The sequence below is a fragment of the Oreochromis aureus genome, linkage group 3 (assembly GCF_013358895.1).
Source record: "Oreochromis aureus strain Israel breed Guangdong linkage group 3, ZZ_aureus, whole genome shotgun sequence".
NCBI classification, from domain to species: Eukaryota; Metazoa; Chordata; class Actinopteri; order Cichliformes; family Cichlidae; genus Oreochromis; species Oreochromis aureus.
The window spans coordinates 28769375-28785995 of NC_052944.1; the positions used below are offsets into that span (position 1 = coordinate 28769375).

The 16621-nt window shown below is 39.5% G+C and overlaps 2 protein-coding genes across 2 annotated transcripts; both read right to left on the reverse strand.

Moving 5' to 3' along the window:
* Window positions 1–843: 843 nt before the first annotated feature.
* LOC116324387 lies at window positions 844–3489 on the reverse strand. The gene is made up of 5 exons (XM_039609900.1): window positions 3046–3489; window positions 2726–2863; window positions 2094–2207; window positions 1738–1871; window positions 844–1528 (listed from the first exon to the last, which is right to left on the reverse strand). The coding sequence occupies exons 1-5, from the start codon at window positions 3329–3331 to the stop codon at window positions 1409–1411; spliced, it is 792 nt and encodes a 263-aa protein (XP_039465834.1). The 5' UTR covers window positions 3332–3489; the 3' UTR covers window positions 844–1408.
* Window positions 3490–7892: 4403 nt separating this feature from the next.
* LOC116320863 (complement C1q tumor necrosis factor-related protein 3-like) lies at window positions 7893–11997 on the reverse strand. The gene is made up of 4 exons (XM_031740589.2): window positions 11786–11997; window positions 10225–10308; window positions 8952–9083; window positions 7893–8855 (listed from the first exon to the last, which is right to left on the reverse strand). The coding sequence occupies exons 1-4, from the start codon at window positions 11961–11963 to the stop codon at window positions 8578–8580; spliced, it is 672 nt and encodes a 223-aa protein (XP_031596449.1). The 5' UTR covers window positions 11964–11997; the 3' UTR covers window positions 7893–8577.
* Between the last annotated feature and the right edge of the window lie 4624 nt (window positions 11998–16621).

The following is a 16621-nucleotide window of genomic DNA, read 5'->3' on the forward strand; positions in this document are numbered from 1 at the left end:
GTAGACAAACAGAAGAAGACGGCTGTAGTGATCGATGTAGCGGTTCAATGACAGCAATATCAGGAAGAAGGAACACGAGAAGCTGGAGAAATACCAAGGGCTCAGAGAAGAGCTCGAGAGGATGTGGAGGGTGAAGGTAACGGTGGTCCCCGTGATAATCGGAGCACTAGGTGCGGTGACTCCCAAGCTAGGCGAGTGGCTCCAGCAGATCCCGGGAACAACATCGGAGATCTCTGTCCAGAAGAGCGCAGTCCTGGGAACAGCTAAGATACTGTGTAGGACCCTCAAGCTCCCAGGCCTCTGGTAGAGGACCCGAGCTTGAAGGATAAACCGCCCGCAGGGGCGTGTATGGGTGTTTTTTTTTTTTTATATATATATATATATATATATATATATATATATATATATGTGTGTTTTTAACGAGTCTGACTTACCATCAGCATAGTGGACTAATAAAAGAAACATTTAATAGGATTTGAAAGTTAAGGATGTCAAAACGTGACTGAATTAATATTTAACTTTATTGTTTCCAGTGTGACAGCAGTAAAGGCTATGGCGTTCTATGTATGCCCTGGCTGCTACAATCTTGCACCCTGCTGCATTTCTTTGTCTCTTTTATGCTAAATATTAATGAGCTGGAAATGAAATGATTGGAACAAATGAGTTTTTGGTAGCGCTTGTTTTTCTTCTCTCTGTAAACATGATAGCTGAAAAAATGGAGTTGTGATAAAACTTTGTAGGGATGTAGAGTGGTGTCATGTTAACAGCCCATTAAAAGTTGGCTTACATCCACCAAGGTCATGTTGGCATGGAGCACTTTTTAAGTACCACTGATTCATTTTATTATGACTTTGTTATGTACATCACAATAACAGGTTATAACTGTTTCTGAATAACTATTATTTTTGGAAAACAAAATAAACTTATGATCAAAAGCTTTCACTTGAAATTCATCACTGAACAATGAAATGAATGCTACACATGTAATATATCCATATAAAACAAACAAACATTTGCAGTCAAAATGATGCCAAACATGTCAAAATGGGTTTCAAGAGGAAAAATGAAAAAAATCCAGTACTTTGTATTTTTTTTTACACTTGTTTCTACAAACGTATTAAAGTATGTTTAAAAAGAACAAAGAAAACAAAAGTAATATATACAAGATCCTTTTAAAGTAAATACTGACCAGAGTGAGATACCTTGGTGGAGGGTTGCTATTATTTTTTAAGTGCTTTAGTCATTATTTGGAGTATCTGTCTGAAATAAAAAAAAATGTTCAGTTTCTTTTTTTTGTTTCTGTTCTGTTTCCTTTTGTTTCCCCCTGTTCACAGATCTTGTTTGACCTCTTGGTGGTTCTGTGTATGTAGCAGATTTGTTTGGCTTCCACAACATGCTGTAAACTGAGTCAGTCTGTTTGGAGGGCCTCCTCCATGGTGGCCGTCACTTCTGGACAGTTGTAGATGGTATCTGCTTTGTGGCTTTCCATGGAGATCATTTCCTCTCTTGGGCTGCTGGTCTGGCTGGACTGAAAGATGTCCACGTTCTCATAAGCAGGGTCAGGATCATTGGAAGAAGAGACTCTAGACTGAGATAATGGCAGTGTTCTTATGGGCTGAACATTAGATGCTTGTACATGGAAATAATGAAGTAAAATATGTATTCATTCATATTATCACACCATGTACCAGAATGAGAAGGTTATATGATAAATATCTGTTACCAAATACATCTTACCTGGTAGGATTTGTATTTTGTTTTAACTAAAAAGAAAGAAAATGCTCCAAGAATAATTAATACAGAAACAGGAATAAGTCTTCCTTTTAGTATGAGTTGTTGTGATTTCTCTTCATCTTTATTAGATTTAAAACCTGCAGATATGAAAACATAGTTTCAATTAGTATTTGTTTTTCTTTTCAGACATAAAAATAAAATGACTTTTATGATAACAAACAATAGGGTAAAGATATGAGAACATTTCTTTTTAGACATTTAACTATTTAAATTACAGGGAACAATATATGAAAATATTCAATGTATTTGTCTAAATAAAATCAACAGCCTGTTATTTTTAATTAATATTTAATACTTACACAGTGTTAAGTTTTCAGAAGCTTTATTTGTGCTAACATGGTTGTTGCCTCTGCAGACCACAGCTCTGTTCTCAGTGAAGATGGTGATGTTGACCTCACTGAATGATTTCTGGGTATTAGGAGTTGGTGGGCATGCGTGTTGTTGTTCCTGGGTTTTGTTTCCCTTTTCGGCACAGGTAGGCAGGGTGGTGCTTGATGGCATTCTGGCACACCTGCGACGCATCGGACGTCATCAGTGGGAGCATTCATGGAGCTGAGTGACGGACGTCTGGTGTCGGAGTATTGTCGTTTCCACAAGTGCCTGTCTCCCCGCCTGCTTGCCTGCCTGTTTCTTTGTGTGCTGGCCCTCTTTGGATCTGTGACAGAGATTTACCTCGCGCCGGCTTGTGACCACTGTCATACCTGTATTTCGGTGTTTCAAGTAGCTCCGGTGCGCCATCTATCCTCCAGCATACCTCGGCTCCATTTCATCCCCTCGGCTCTGTCTCCTCGCACATTTTCCTGGCCACTGTATAGCCCCTTCCCTTGTAAATATTCCCCTATCGCTGTAAATAAATCTGCTTCACCGCTATCCTGTGGCCGTGTGTGTTTCTGCCACTAAATCCACCCGTTTAAATTCCCCTAACACTGGGATGTTCTGCAGCCGTCTTCATCACAAACAGACCAAAGCCAATAATCCTGGATGGAGCAGTTTACTGTGATACTGCAGAGTCCAGCAGACTGGTTGGAGCCAAGCTTTGACATTATAATGACAGGTGTGGGAACCACATCTGTAACATCGAGCCAAACAGATAAATTAATGATTTAATGCAAAAAGGAGAACAGACAATGACCTGGATGATTCTTAAATTGTAGGATATATGATGTTGTGGTTAAAGACAATGACAGATTCTGTTTTTCTTTCAGTCACAATTGTGAACAAGCTAAAGACAAAGTTGTCATTATAACTCACCTTGAACAATGACTTGATGTTTCTCTGACATTGTAATAAAGTTTTGGCGGTATGAGACTTCATATATGCCAGTGTCTGTATCAGCCAGGTTATTAATACACAAGGAGAGGTTTCCAGCACTATAAACCACTCTGTCTTTGTATATTGGATTGATTTCTGTATCATCAGCAATAATTATTGTGTTAAATTTCCATTCACCACGTTTATATGGTGGCGGTTTCCTGACATTCAGACACACTGAGCTGTTTTTCAGTCGATAATATGTCGCTGTTGGGTCCTCTGCCATGAGACCTAAAAGAAAACAGTGCAGCAAGAGTCTTAAAACACATTATTACACCTTAAAATCACACCATGAATACAATACACATATTGAAGCAGGTGTATGAAAAAGGAAATCACTTTGATATCTTCTGTTTTGCCACATTAGGTTGAGAGTAATTATTTTTAATCATCATCAACAGAAAAGATACATTTCATTTATTAAACTTCGCTTTATTCATCACAGTGACATGCATGCATGTGCAGTAAAATGTGTTACATCCTTGTTAAACTTTCAGAGTTTTGTGGAGCTGATGAGCTGAATCACTTTTTATATGATTTACTTTTGTTACGTTCTGTTGCTGTTGTGGTGTCTGAATAAAATAATGAGCCTTTTAGATTTCAAACACATGCAGCTAAAATGTGAGAAAGTGTAAGTTTCCCTGATGAGATCAGTTCTGTGTGATTAAAGAGTGAAAGTGTAAAAGGTCAGAAAGCATCATCACATCTTTGGCACCATTATTTCTTTGTTTTTCACTTTTGAAGTCGTATTTGTTCTGATTTTGTTTCAGGTCCATAAAAAGATTATTTCAACAAAACTCAAGACTCACGAACAACGTCAGCAACAAAATCCAACTCAGAACATTTTGACAACATTTAGAGAACTGCCAGCATCCAGATCAACAGCAGTTATATTAAAAAATGACATGCTCTTGGTTTAATGTCAGCACTGGAAGACTGATAATATGGTTCATCTTTGTATTAAAATCCTATTGTGTTTATTTCTGTTGTAATAAGTGGAGGTTGGATGGTGTCGGACATTGTTTCCATCAAGATACAATTTCATGATTTGTTGGGATTTGTGTTTATTGGTTTGTTTGTTTATTTTGTGCTTTGAAATGTAACATGTTGCAGCTGAGACAGTAGGAGCTAACTTAGCTCAGCAAACAAGCCTGAGCTGCCTGTAGCAGCTGTGTGTGTGTTCTTAAGCTTTAAGCCTTAGTTTTTCAGGAATGTTTTTCCTGTCGAACTACGTGGGAAGCAAGAGTGTAATTATTATCTCTGAGCAACTGAATATGCTAATAATAATCTGTGCACAAATAACATTAGATATGGCTGTATGGATTTTATTTATATTATTTGAGTTTACTTAGGTTTATATTCAATATGATTCTGATTGGAAGGTGAAATGTGAGACTCTCAGACTGTGATGCATTTGTGTTGTGTTTAGAACAATTGTGTGTAAATAAAGGTCTGGCAGAAAAACACACGACCTGTCAGACATCTCATCATTTACCTGTTTTCTTTAGGACCAGATACAATCCAATTACGGACTTTTACTAGCTGAGTATTTCATAGGTGAAAATCTTTGTAATTAAACTTGCAGTACAGCTGCAGAGGAACAAGAGGAAACCCAGTTTACTACACTGATATAAGTGATGATGTCATCATTGAGATAACCTGTGAGTTCAGTCATTTAGTTTGAAATATACATTCACTCATGATTATCAAACATACAATGTGAAGTTTTCTGTGTTGATTTCATGTTTCTATTTGTATCTCAACTGTTAATATGTGTAAACAGTTTCCAATAAAGTTGTTGTAAAACAACAACCCAACTGGCCTCAGATATTCAGAGGTGAGACGATCACTCTGACATGTGAGGTGCAGGAAGGAGGTGAAACCACTGAGTGGGAGTATGAATGGAGAGGACCCAGCACACCCACACAGTGGACACACAATAATGATGTGACATTCAGAGTTTCTGAGTCCAGCAGTGGAGACTACATGTGTAAGAGTCGACGCAGAGATGACTCATATTCTTCAACAGAGTGGAGTGAAGCCTTCACATTGTCAGGATCAAGTAAGTCATGTTTGTTGTGTGATCTCCATTTGACAAATGTCATAATGGTCAGCACAGGATGAATTCAATGGTCTACAAAGCATGTTCCATTGTTAGTCAGACAAAGAGCTGCAGCTGATAGTAGCCTCATTGTAGACAGTTTGTCACCACTTTGTGTCATCAACTTTCAGCTGGTATAGAGACGCCAATGCTGACCTGCTGCTCCATCACCTGAGGACAATAATGACACAAATGAACAGAGATAACAATACTACTACTACTACTAATGATGATGATGATGATGATGATGATGATGATGATGATGATAATAATAATAATAATAATAATAATAATAATAAAAAAGAATAAAAGTCATTCATGCCTGTCATCTCATCAAATATTGCCATCTGTTAAAATAAATAAACACACACAACATACCATCAAAAATAATGATAATGTTTCTATGATTAACATTCTCATAACTCTGAGTCACTTTCACTCACCATTAGCGGGAGACTTATTGAGATTGACCCATTTAGATTCCCAGACCCTCAAGATGGCCAGCTTATTAATCAGTCCTCACGTTCTTCTGAAATACAACCAAGTAAATATAAAACTTTCACAGTGTCGATTAAAATGAGTGTACAGTTTGTATCTCTGCAAGATCCCACAGATTTGGTGAACTTCACCATTTCCATGTAGTTATTTAAACTGGTTTGATTCAGTCATTTGCTTTTGTTCTTTTCTAAACTGAACCGCAGATAAACCAAAGGCCAAACTGAGAGCTGATAACACAGCTGTTCCACTTTAGGTTTCTGAATATTAAACTTGTTGCTGCCTTTCATAGTGTGTAACTTGAAGGCCCTGAGTACTTTCTCCCACACTGAAAACACTGGGATGATAACATTATTTGAACATTACCTAATAAGACTGATTCAGGACAGACAATTAGTTATTTTAAACTTTCCTAGCAGTCCTTCACAAACAGGGAACAGTCTGTCTATTCTCTCCATCTGTCAGCTGCTGCTGGCTCTTCCTCCTCCTCTTCCTCACACACTGCTGAGTTTGTCCTGGTGGATCATCAGGGGTGCAAAGCCTCACAGATGATGTGCAGCAGTGGGTCCCTCAGTCTGTCCTCACTCTGGACACTTGCAGTTGTCACACATGGAAATCAAATGTGTGATAAGCTGCAGGATTCAAACACAAGTGTAACTTATAAATACATGTTCATACTTTTATTCCACAATCAGAGAGAAAGAAACAGAGAGAGAGTGCAGGACAGACAGACAGGTGACAGTCTCAGGTGTACACACTGCTACAAAACAGCACAAGAGAAGGAGGATTTAGTGTTTGTGTTATTACGAGTGCTGGTTATCAAAGCCCTGTGTTTTCTTCCTCCTGTCATTGGTTTGTCTGTGTTACTGCTGCGTGTCTTCCCCATGTTGCCTCAGTGGTACCTCTGTCACCTTTCTTTGTGTTTCCTGGTTCCTCATTCCTTGGTTCTGGTCCACCCTCAGGTTATAAGTTCATGCTTATTTTTCCCCAGTATGGACTTACTTTATTTTCACTGTTCCTCCCGTTTGCATTATTGATCTGCCTTAAATAAAGGCTTTTTGAGTCCTCTTCTTCTATAATTCAACACGTCTGCCGCTGCATCTGTGACAGGGACAGACAGTCACAAAGGAAGAAAGACAAAGACAGGAAGTAAAGACACGACTCCAACACAAACATGTTCACAGACATTACTTATTATGCCATCAAGTCTTCAGAGAAACCACCAAAGCTCTCCTTTGCAGTACTTTGTGCTTCATACTTTACACTCCTCTTAAACTAGAGGAGGAGAGGCTAGAAAACATAATTCTGAGAGGTGTCCATGAGGGAGCCTTGGGGCTATCGTGGACAGCCTCACGGCAAGCTTTTCCTGCTCTATGTGTCTCATACCCAGTCTGTGCTTCTGTTAGGTCTCCCATGTTTAGTCACTTTTGTCTTTGACAAAAACTTGTTGTTTAGTCTCAGTGTTAGTTTAAAGTTTTATCTCCCACATCAGTCTGACGTAGTTCAGCTGTGTCTTGTTTTCCCCAGCTGTGTTCCCTAATTAGCTTGTGTGTATTTAAGTCCTCAGTTTCCCTTTGATCTTTGTCACAGGCTGTGTATCCGTCTATCCGTGTGTCTCCCTGTCAGTTAATCATTTCCTGTTAGGTTATTTGTTTATTCAGCTTGTTTCTTGCAATAAAGCTGCATTCTAAGATTAACTTCTACCTACTGAGTCCTGCATTTGGCTCCTCCCTCTGCCTGCTCCACAGCACCCCCAGGCCAAATTATCACTATTTTGTGCACTAAAAGGAGGAGGAGGAAGCACATGGTTATTATTTCCACCATCCACGTGTCTTATATGGTCACATGACCTTTGAACGTTTACCCAAAATGCACTTTTTGAAATTTTCTCCAGTCATTTATCAGAAAACTGATCAAATATTTATGGAACCAAATTTTTTGTTTATATTTTTATTCATGCTGTTGTTTGAGGTGTTTATTGAAATCATAATGTAGCTAAGGGTGTGCTCGTCATGGCCCGGATCATGTCAGAGTTCATCCTCACAGAGCTGTCAGCATTACTGTAGACAATGTTTTAAAAGCAGCTCTTTGTTCTACACACCAGGTGTCACTTTACCTTGGATAGTAACTCCCAGCATGTGTAGGTTTGATCTCTGCTGTATGTATGAAACACATGTAAAGAAATCCACAGTGTCAGTTCAATGATGCTTTTATTTTGAAACTAAAGAATTGAAAGAAATGAACCCGAGTAAGTTTACAGTCAGTTATCTGTGTCTGGATTCAGATACAGATGAAAAATAAAGAAACATTTCAGCTTCTAGAAATTCCTCCACAGCACTGACACACATTTTATATCAAACTAAATCAGCTGTTTACATTTTTATCATGATAGTCAGATTAAGTTTAACATCTTTTAAGTGTTTAAGAAAAATATCTGCATGATTATCAAAGAAGAGAAAAAAGAGTAACTGTTGGATTTTGCTAAACTTAATACTAAAGACTCCAGTTAAAAGCAAACATGTGGGCCAGCAGTCACCAAAATAACAGACTGACCAACACAGGACAGTGGAGCCAATAAAAAAATAATGCAGTTTACCAACGTATTGAAAATAGTCATTACCTAATCGAGGAGCAGCACTTTATGAAGAGCCGACTCAGGACAAAGAGAAGAGAATCACTGAGCATTTAACTGGATTTATTTAAATCAAAGATCACAAGAAGAAGTAAATTATCTGAGTCAGTAGAATCAGAGGAGACGTAGAAACAAATAAACACAAAACTAGAACCCAACCAGGAAGAGAGAGAGAGCAAGAAACTGATTCCAGCAGGTGATTTACTTCCAGTCCAAACAGGAAGTGTTGGAGCAGTCACACCTCTCACATGGTGAAAATCAGATGACCACTGAAGGTGGTATGATGGTTATGATTGTCATGTATCCTTGTATTAGCATGGAGAAGTACAGACACCTGATCTCCAACCTCTAGAAGCAGTGAGGCTCCATTAGATGCACTCACACGACCAGATGTTGGAGCTTCATATGCAATACAAATGAGCTTTCTATTCTTGAACAACACACCACCTGTCTGAATGTCTCCATATCCAAACATGTGCAACTCAAAGTGGTAGACTCCTCTCACTGGTGCAGTGAAAATACCTGCATGACATTTGTTTTTGTTAAATGGAAAATCAGAACATCTGGAACATCAGCCTGACATCAACATAGCTGAGAAGTGACATTCAGTGTTATTACCTGTGTGTGGGTTGTATGCATTTCCAATGTTTGTGACAACACGTTTGAAGATCAGAGTAGTATTTGCGTCATAGGGTCCAGTGTCTCCACGGCCTTGACCCAGCAGAGAGACTGAGAAAGCAACCTGTTTGACTGAGACAGAGAGAAATGTCATTATTTTCAACTTTCTGTTTTAGAGTTAGACTCTTCCCAAAAAAGTGACCATGACAAAAACTTTAATCTTCAATGAAATGTTTGACAGTTGAAAGCATTTCATTGTCACAGAAGAAATCAAACTCTGTGATTGGAAACTGGAATTTGATTGAATCTATTTTTGAGGATCCCAAACTCGTCCTTTAGATCAGACAGGAAGTTACTTTGTAGCTTCTGCCAAGACAACAAACTGTGATACTCCGTGTTTTAGTTGCATCTTGGTTTGTGCTTCAGACAAACATGAACTCAGTTTAATGTCATTCAGTAAATTAGATCCACTAATGAACTTAATGTGTGCTCTGAAGCTTAAAGAGTGATTTTGAACTGATCAAAGAAGTTTTTAGTATCAGTGTCTTAAATCCAGAATTAAATTGACCAGATTACTGTTTATGTTTGTATTTCTGAATTCAAGGTCAAACATTAAGTGCTGTGGTGAATGCTCTACACTACTATGCAGGCCACATTTGGTGATAACCACACAGTGAGCATTGGTTAGAAAGTGCACCCTATGTTAGCCCAAGCCTTAATGCAGACAGAGAATCGTGACACAGTCGACAGTTTTACTGCTCTTTAATGCAGCACAGAGAATATGTGTGTGTGTGTAATTCTGAAAAATCTGAAAAAGTATAAGATTGTCATTAAAAACTCAGTTATAATAAATCAGGATGCAACAGCATGAGCTAGCTACTGTATGCCAACTTAGCAGCTATATCTAATGTACAGCTGATGTAGCAGGCTAGCATGACACAAAATCCTCCCCATATTATACGGCATGTTAAAGTTCGCTAGAAACTGAAAACTCGTTCAGAGCCTGCACGACTTAATGAACAGTTGGACGCACACAGAGACACAAGCAGCAGTCAACTGTTAATGAGATGAAGCCCTGAAAGAAGAGACTACAGCATGGCTCAACCAGTTCTAAATGCTCCATATGCACTAAACACAGTCTGTGACTGCCCCCTTGTGGGCAGTCTGAAAAATAATCATGTCCATTGCATCTTCAGAACAATTACACAAATGTGAAAATGTGACAAATACAGAAAGAGTTCAGCATTTCTATTTTCAGATTCCCACACAGTACCTTGTAGCTCCTGTTTCAGCTCGTCGATCTCCGTTTTCTGACTCTGCAGTTCAGTTTTCTGACTCTCCAACGTTGCTGCTTGTTCTGAGAAAAACACAAACAGAAAACAAAATCTCACTGACAGCGCACAGGGATTCACATGTTTCTAAGTAACTGTGACTCATTCTGTCCATGCTACACTGAGCGGTGATCTCCTCCACGTCCCCTCATTCTCCACCTCACACACTGTAGAGCCACAGGACCACACCTCCTACAGGTGCTGGGTGGAGAATGGTTGAAGAAGTAGAATTGTTTGACTGCATCACTGAACAAACTGATTCCTATTTGAAATTTGTGCAGTTAAACTCTGTCATCTTTATCCACAGTCTAGGAATTCGACACTCTGTGCTTCTTTATTCAGGCACGATTCATAGACTGTATGTAAAAGTTGGCCACTAAATGTCATTCATCAAGCAATCGATGTCGTTAAAGACTGGAAAAGTGATCTGGGTTTGACTCTGCCTATGTGTGTTTTCCTGTCTTCTACTGTCCCTCCTCCAATAAAATGCCTGAGAGAAAAATACAATCTGATTCTGACTGTTTTTTCTCTCCATTAAAGGTTTAAAAATTCATATACATTCAATTCCCTGTATGATGTGACATCATGTAGTCGACAGACTGAATAATGAGACAAGCATGTGTTCACTGTAAATTTGATCTCATTTTGAAGAAATGAAACATTGTTCAACAAAGCTGCCTCCATAAATGAATTACTATGTATTCAACAACAGTAATGTTGTTGTTTTGTCATATGAAGGCACGACTGTTTTACCCTCCACAACATGAGTCAGTGAAACAACTTCATCTTCTTGTGTCTGTGATACAGCACACGTCCCCTTTACTGCACGATGGCATAATCATCGATATCATGTCATACACATATACAGATGTGACATTTATACATATACAGTGCTGTGCAAACATTTTAGGCAGGTGAGAAAAATGCTGCAAACAAAGAATACTTTCAAAAATGGAAGTGTTAATCATTTATTTTCATCAATTAACAATATTTAGTGAATGAACAAATGAGAAATCTAAATCAAATCAATATTTGGTTTCTAGTGTTTGCCATGAAGAGGAGCTGTGAGCTGTTTTGTTATAAACACATTCCAGTCAGTTCCTGATCCTGAGATGAAAGGAAACGTTTTGTGGTTCTGCTATAAAATATTAAGATGTTTCAAAGTGTTATAGTTTACAATCAAACATGTAAAACAGCATATTTTAACATCATACATCATTAGGAGGATACATTTACAGCTCCATGATACTTTCACTACAATCTCTTTTGACTGCAGCTTCAGCTGATCAGTCTCAGTTTTCTGTCTCCACCTCTTTAAGCTTCTTTACCTGCTCTTTAAAACATTTTGTTTTCTTGCATCACTAATTGTCTGAAGACTGCTCCAATATTTCTGTGATAAAAAATATTCAGTCTCATAAGAAAACACATAACCATGAATGTTGGTCATTCCTGTTTCTGATGTTCTGGATATTTCTCAAGTCACATTGATGTATGAAACTGTACCTTCATTCTCTCTCTGTAGGACAGTGATCCTCTCATTCTGCACAGCCAATGAGGCAGTCAGCTCTCTCAGCACAGCATTGATGTCCTGTGTATTGGACTGTTGGACTTCAGTCTCAGTCTGATCTGCTGAAACAGAGCAGACTAGAAGCAGAAGTGGGAAAAACATGATGATCTTCATTCTGTCGCCAGAAACCTGCTGTATAACTGTTATCTGTTAATCTGAGAGTTTTATAACGAGGGAAAAGAGGCGTGAATGAGGAGGTTACTGCCCTACATGTCCCCTCATCCTCCACCTCACACACGGCAGAGCCACAGGACCACACCTCCTACAGGGACTGTTGGTGAATGACTCAATAATCAGACGTTGAGAGCAGGACTGAACAAACCGGGTCATGGAAACAGGGCAGGAATAAATTCTCCTGTCAATTCATATATTTGTATATACAGACATGGACACAATTGTTGGTACCCTTCGGTCAATAAAAGAAAAACTCACAATGGTCAGGGAAATAACTTTAATCTGATAAAAGTAATAGTAAATACAAATTCTATAAATCTTAACCAATGAAAGTCAGACATTGCTTTTCAACCATGTATTAAATCTGGTTCTTGTCATTCTTTTACTGAATAGAGAGAACACAACTCTATAACAAAATATTTATAATTATTTAATTCAATCATCTTCCGGAAGAGAGAGAGACATGAACAGCCCAAAACCAGTTGCAGATCTCTAGCATTAGAAGCCAAAATGTGTGTCGTATAGGTGTTATTTTCACACATAGTTTTGATAAAAACAACTCCTTCTGTGTTACTAGTTCCGCTTTTTCTGTCTGGTTTCCTGTATTTTATTAATATGCTTCTGCAGCTCTGCACTAAACTTCCTGTTTTTTAAACTTCCACTAACTTAAGCCTCTGTTGCTAAGGCGATCTGTCACCCCCTGACCTAGTTCTCTCTCACAGCTGGTTTTGCTTTGTACAGGCCTTTATTAAAATACATAAAACAATATAATCAGAAAATAAGCACTAAGAATATATATTTATTCCGTAACACATGCTTCATCAGAATTATTTAAAAAGTAAATGCATGAAACAGGCCTGGACAAAAATGATGGTACCCACAACTTAATATTTTGTTGCACAACCTTTTAAGGCAATCACTGCAATCAAACGATTCCTGTAACTGTCAATGAGACTTCTGCACCTCTCAGCAGGTATTTTGCCCCACTCCTCATGAGCAAATTGCTCCAGCTGTTTCCAGTTTGAAGGGCGCCTTTTCCAGACTGCATGTTTAAGCTCCTTCCAAAGATGCTCAATAGTCCAATGTTTTCCTCTTAGCCATTCTTGGGTGTTTTTAGCTGTGTGTTTTGGGTCATTGTCCTGCTGTAAGACCAATAACCTGCGACTGAAACCAAGCTTTCTGACATTGACCAGCACATTTCTCTCTAGAATCCCTTGACAGCCTTGAGATTTCATTGTACCCTGCACAGATTCAAGACAGCCTGTGCCAGATGCAGCAAAGCAGCCCCAGAACATAACCGAGCCTCCCCCCATGTTTCACAGTTGGGACAGTGTTCTTTTCTTGATATGCTTCATTTTTCCATCTGTGAACATAGAGCTGATGTGCCTTGGCAAAAAGTTCAATTTTTGTCTCTTAAAGATGAGAGCGAAGTTGCCCCCCCCCCTTCTTCAAATCCAACAAAAGTGGTATCAAATGTTTGTGCTACGTTTGTGCTGCAAAAATTTTCATTTGTGCTGCCATCATTTTAAAGATATTCAAGAAAATTTCTAGAGGTCATCAGAAGTCAACCAGCCCCCCCACATTAATTAAATCAAAAACTGGTGTCAATCAACTGTGCTACGTTTATGCTGGTTTGTACTACTAAAATTGTCGTTTGTGCTGCCTGTCTTAAAGATATTAACCCTCTCCAGGCAGACGTTGCAGATTTGCAACAATTAAGAACTAACAACCTGATTACCCCACATACATATTTTATGAGTTTTTTATACCCAGAAGTACCACTGCAGGACTTGGTTGTGCATTAGCAACAACAAACTTAATTTGAGCCTGTGAGGGTTAATGAAAATGTAAAGGTCAAAAGGTCAACCAGCCCCCCCACATTACCCAAATCAAAGAAAAATGATGTCAAACATTTGTGCTACGTTTGTGCTAGTTTGTGCTGCAAAAATTTTCATTTGTGCTGCTATCATTTCAAAAATATTAATAAAATAATGTCTTGATGCGGGCTCAATCATCCAGGTAAGTAAATTCCAAAAGTTGAGCACCTTCTACAGAGGCACCATTGAGAGTATCCTCACCAACTGCATCACTGTGTGGTATGACTCCTGCACTGGGTCCTGCAGGAAAAAAATGACAACGGGTAGTGAGAGCAGCGGAGAGGATTGTGGGGACCTCTCTTGCCTCCCTCCCCAGGAGATCTACTGCGCCTGCCTCATCCGGAAGGTTCACTCCATTACAGGTGACTCCACTCATCCCTTCAACAGCTTCTTCAGTTTGCTGCCATCAGGAAGGATACTGAAGAGCCTCCGGGCCAGAACCCGCAGACTGAGAGACAGCTTCGTCCATCAGGCTGTCAAGATGCTGACCATCTCTGAATCGAGAAGGGGGGCCCAAGGGTACATCTTTCGCCATCTTTCAGTGCTGTGATTGCAGCCATTCCCCAACTCTCTGTGAATGGTACTCATGGCCATTCGAGAATCTGTGTCTTTGATTAGTAGTCGTTGATCAATGGTCTTAAGAATTTGCATACTGACAATCATGGAACTAACCCCCCAGCCCATTGTTCATTCAGTGGTGCTAGTTTCATTCACTGTGCAAATGTACTGTTTATAAGGTTGGGGAAACCTGCAGTCAGCTGAGACTGAAGAAGTCACTTGGATGAGTGACAAAACATTTCTCCCACTGAAAATGTCCAGATGAACAGATTCAACTTTGATGTCAAACGTAGCACAAACCTTTTGACCTTTACATTTTCATTAATATCTTTAAAACAGAGGCAGCACAAACGACAATTTTAGTAGCACAAACCACAAACCAGCACAAACGTAGCACAGTTGATTGACACCAGTTTTGTTTGATTCCATTAATGTGGGGGGGCTGGTTGACCTCTGATGACCTCTAGAAATTTTCTTGAATATCTTTAAAATGATAGCAGCACAAATGAAAATTTTTGCAGCACAAACGTAGCACAAATGTTTGATACCACTTTTGTTAGATTTGAAGAAGGTGGGGGGGGGGGCAACTTCACTCACATGTCCACAGGACATTCTCCCAGAAGCGTTGTGTCTTGTTAACATGTAGTTTGGCATATTCCAGCCTGGCTTTTTTATGATTTGTTTTCAACAACGGTGTCCTCCCATGTCGTCTCCCATGTAGTCCACTTTGGCTCAAACAACGACGGAAGGCGCGATCTGACACTGATGATCTTTGAGCATGAAGTTCAGCAAGACTTTCTTTAGAAGTCTTTCTGGGCTCTTTTGTTACCGTTCGAATTATCTGTCTCTTTAATCTGTCATCAATTTTCCTCCTGCGGCCACGTCCAGGGAGGATGGCTACAGTCCCATGGATCTTAAGGAGCTCATCGTGGACTACAGGAGGAATGCTGACCCACATCCACCCTTCCACATTAAGGGGATGGCTGTGGAGCGTGTGAGCAGCTTCAAGTTCCTGGGAGTCCACATCTCCGAGGATCTCATCTGGACGACCAACTGCTCCAAGCTGGTCAAGAAGGCTCACCAGCGCCTCTTCTTCTTGAGGACTCTGAGGAAGAACCACCTGTCCTCAGACATCCTGGTGAACTTCTATCGTTGCACCATCGAGAGCATCCTGACCAACTGTATAACAGTCTGGTACGGGAACTGCTCTGCCTCGGACCGGAAGGTGTTGCAGAGGGTCGTGAAAACTGCCCAGCGCATCGCCGGAGCACCACTTCCTGCCATAAAGGACATCTACAGGAAGCGGTGTCTGAAAAGGGCTGGGAAAATCATCAGAGACCCCAGTCACCCATCACATGGACTCTTCACCCTCCTGCCCTCTGGGAGGTGCTGCAGGAGCCTCCGGACTAAGACCACCAGGTACCGGAACAGCTTCTTCCCCACAGCTGTCAGACTCCTGAACTCTGCCTCCTGACATCTGACCCACGTTAAACTCATGGACTGAACATACACACACCCACAACCACTAGCACTTTACCACTACTGTATAGTTCTGTGTAAATAATCATTCTGTACATACGATAATTTTTAATCCCACAACTGTTTATAACTTACATAGTTCACATTTCTGTATAACTGTATATCTCAGATTTCTGTATAGTTTTTATTTCATATTTATATCCTGTTCATAGCCTGTACATAGCTTGTACTCACTACAGCCTGTACATACTTATAGTTATAGAATATTCATAACATACTTCACACTGTGTACATTATAACATACATAATAGACCCATTTCTGTAATATACTTACACATCTATATTATTGCTCATTTATATTGTAATATATCTATATCACGACTAAAGCACTTTCTGGATGGATGCAAACTGCATTTCGTTGCCCTGTACCTGTGACATGTGCAATGACAATAAAGTTGAATTCTATTCTATTCTATTCTATCTTAAATTTCTGAATGACATGTGCAACTGTAGTCACAGGAACATCTAGCTGCTTGGAGATGGTCTTATAGCCTTTAACTATAATATGTGTGTCTATGATTTTCTTTCTAATCTCCTGAGACAACTCCTTTGCTTCCTCTGGTCCATGTTGAGTATGGTACACACCATATCACCAAACAACACAGTTACTACCTGGAGTCCTAT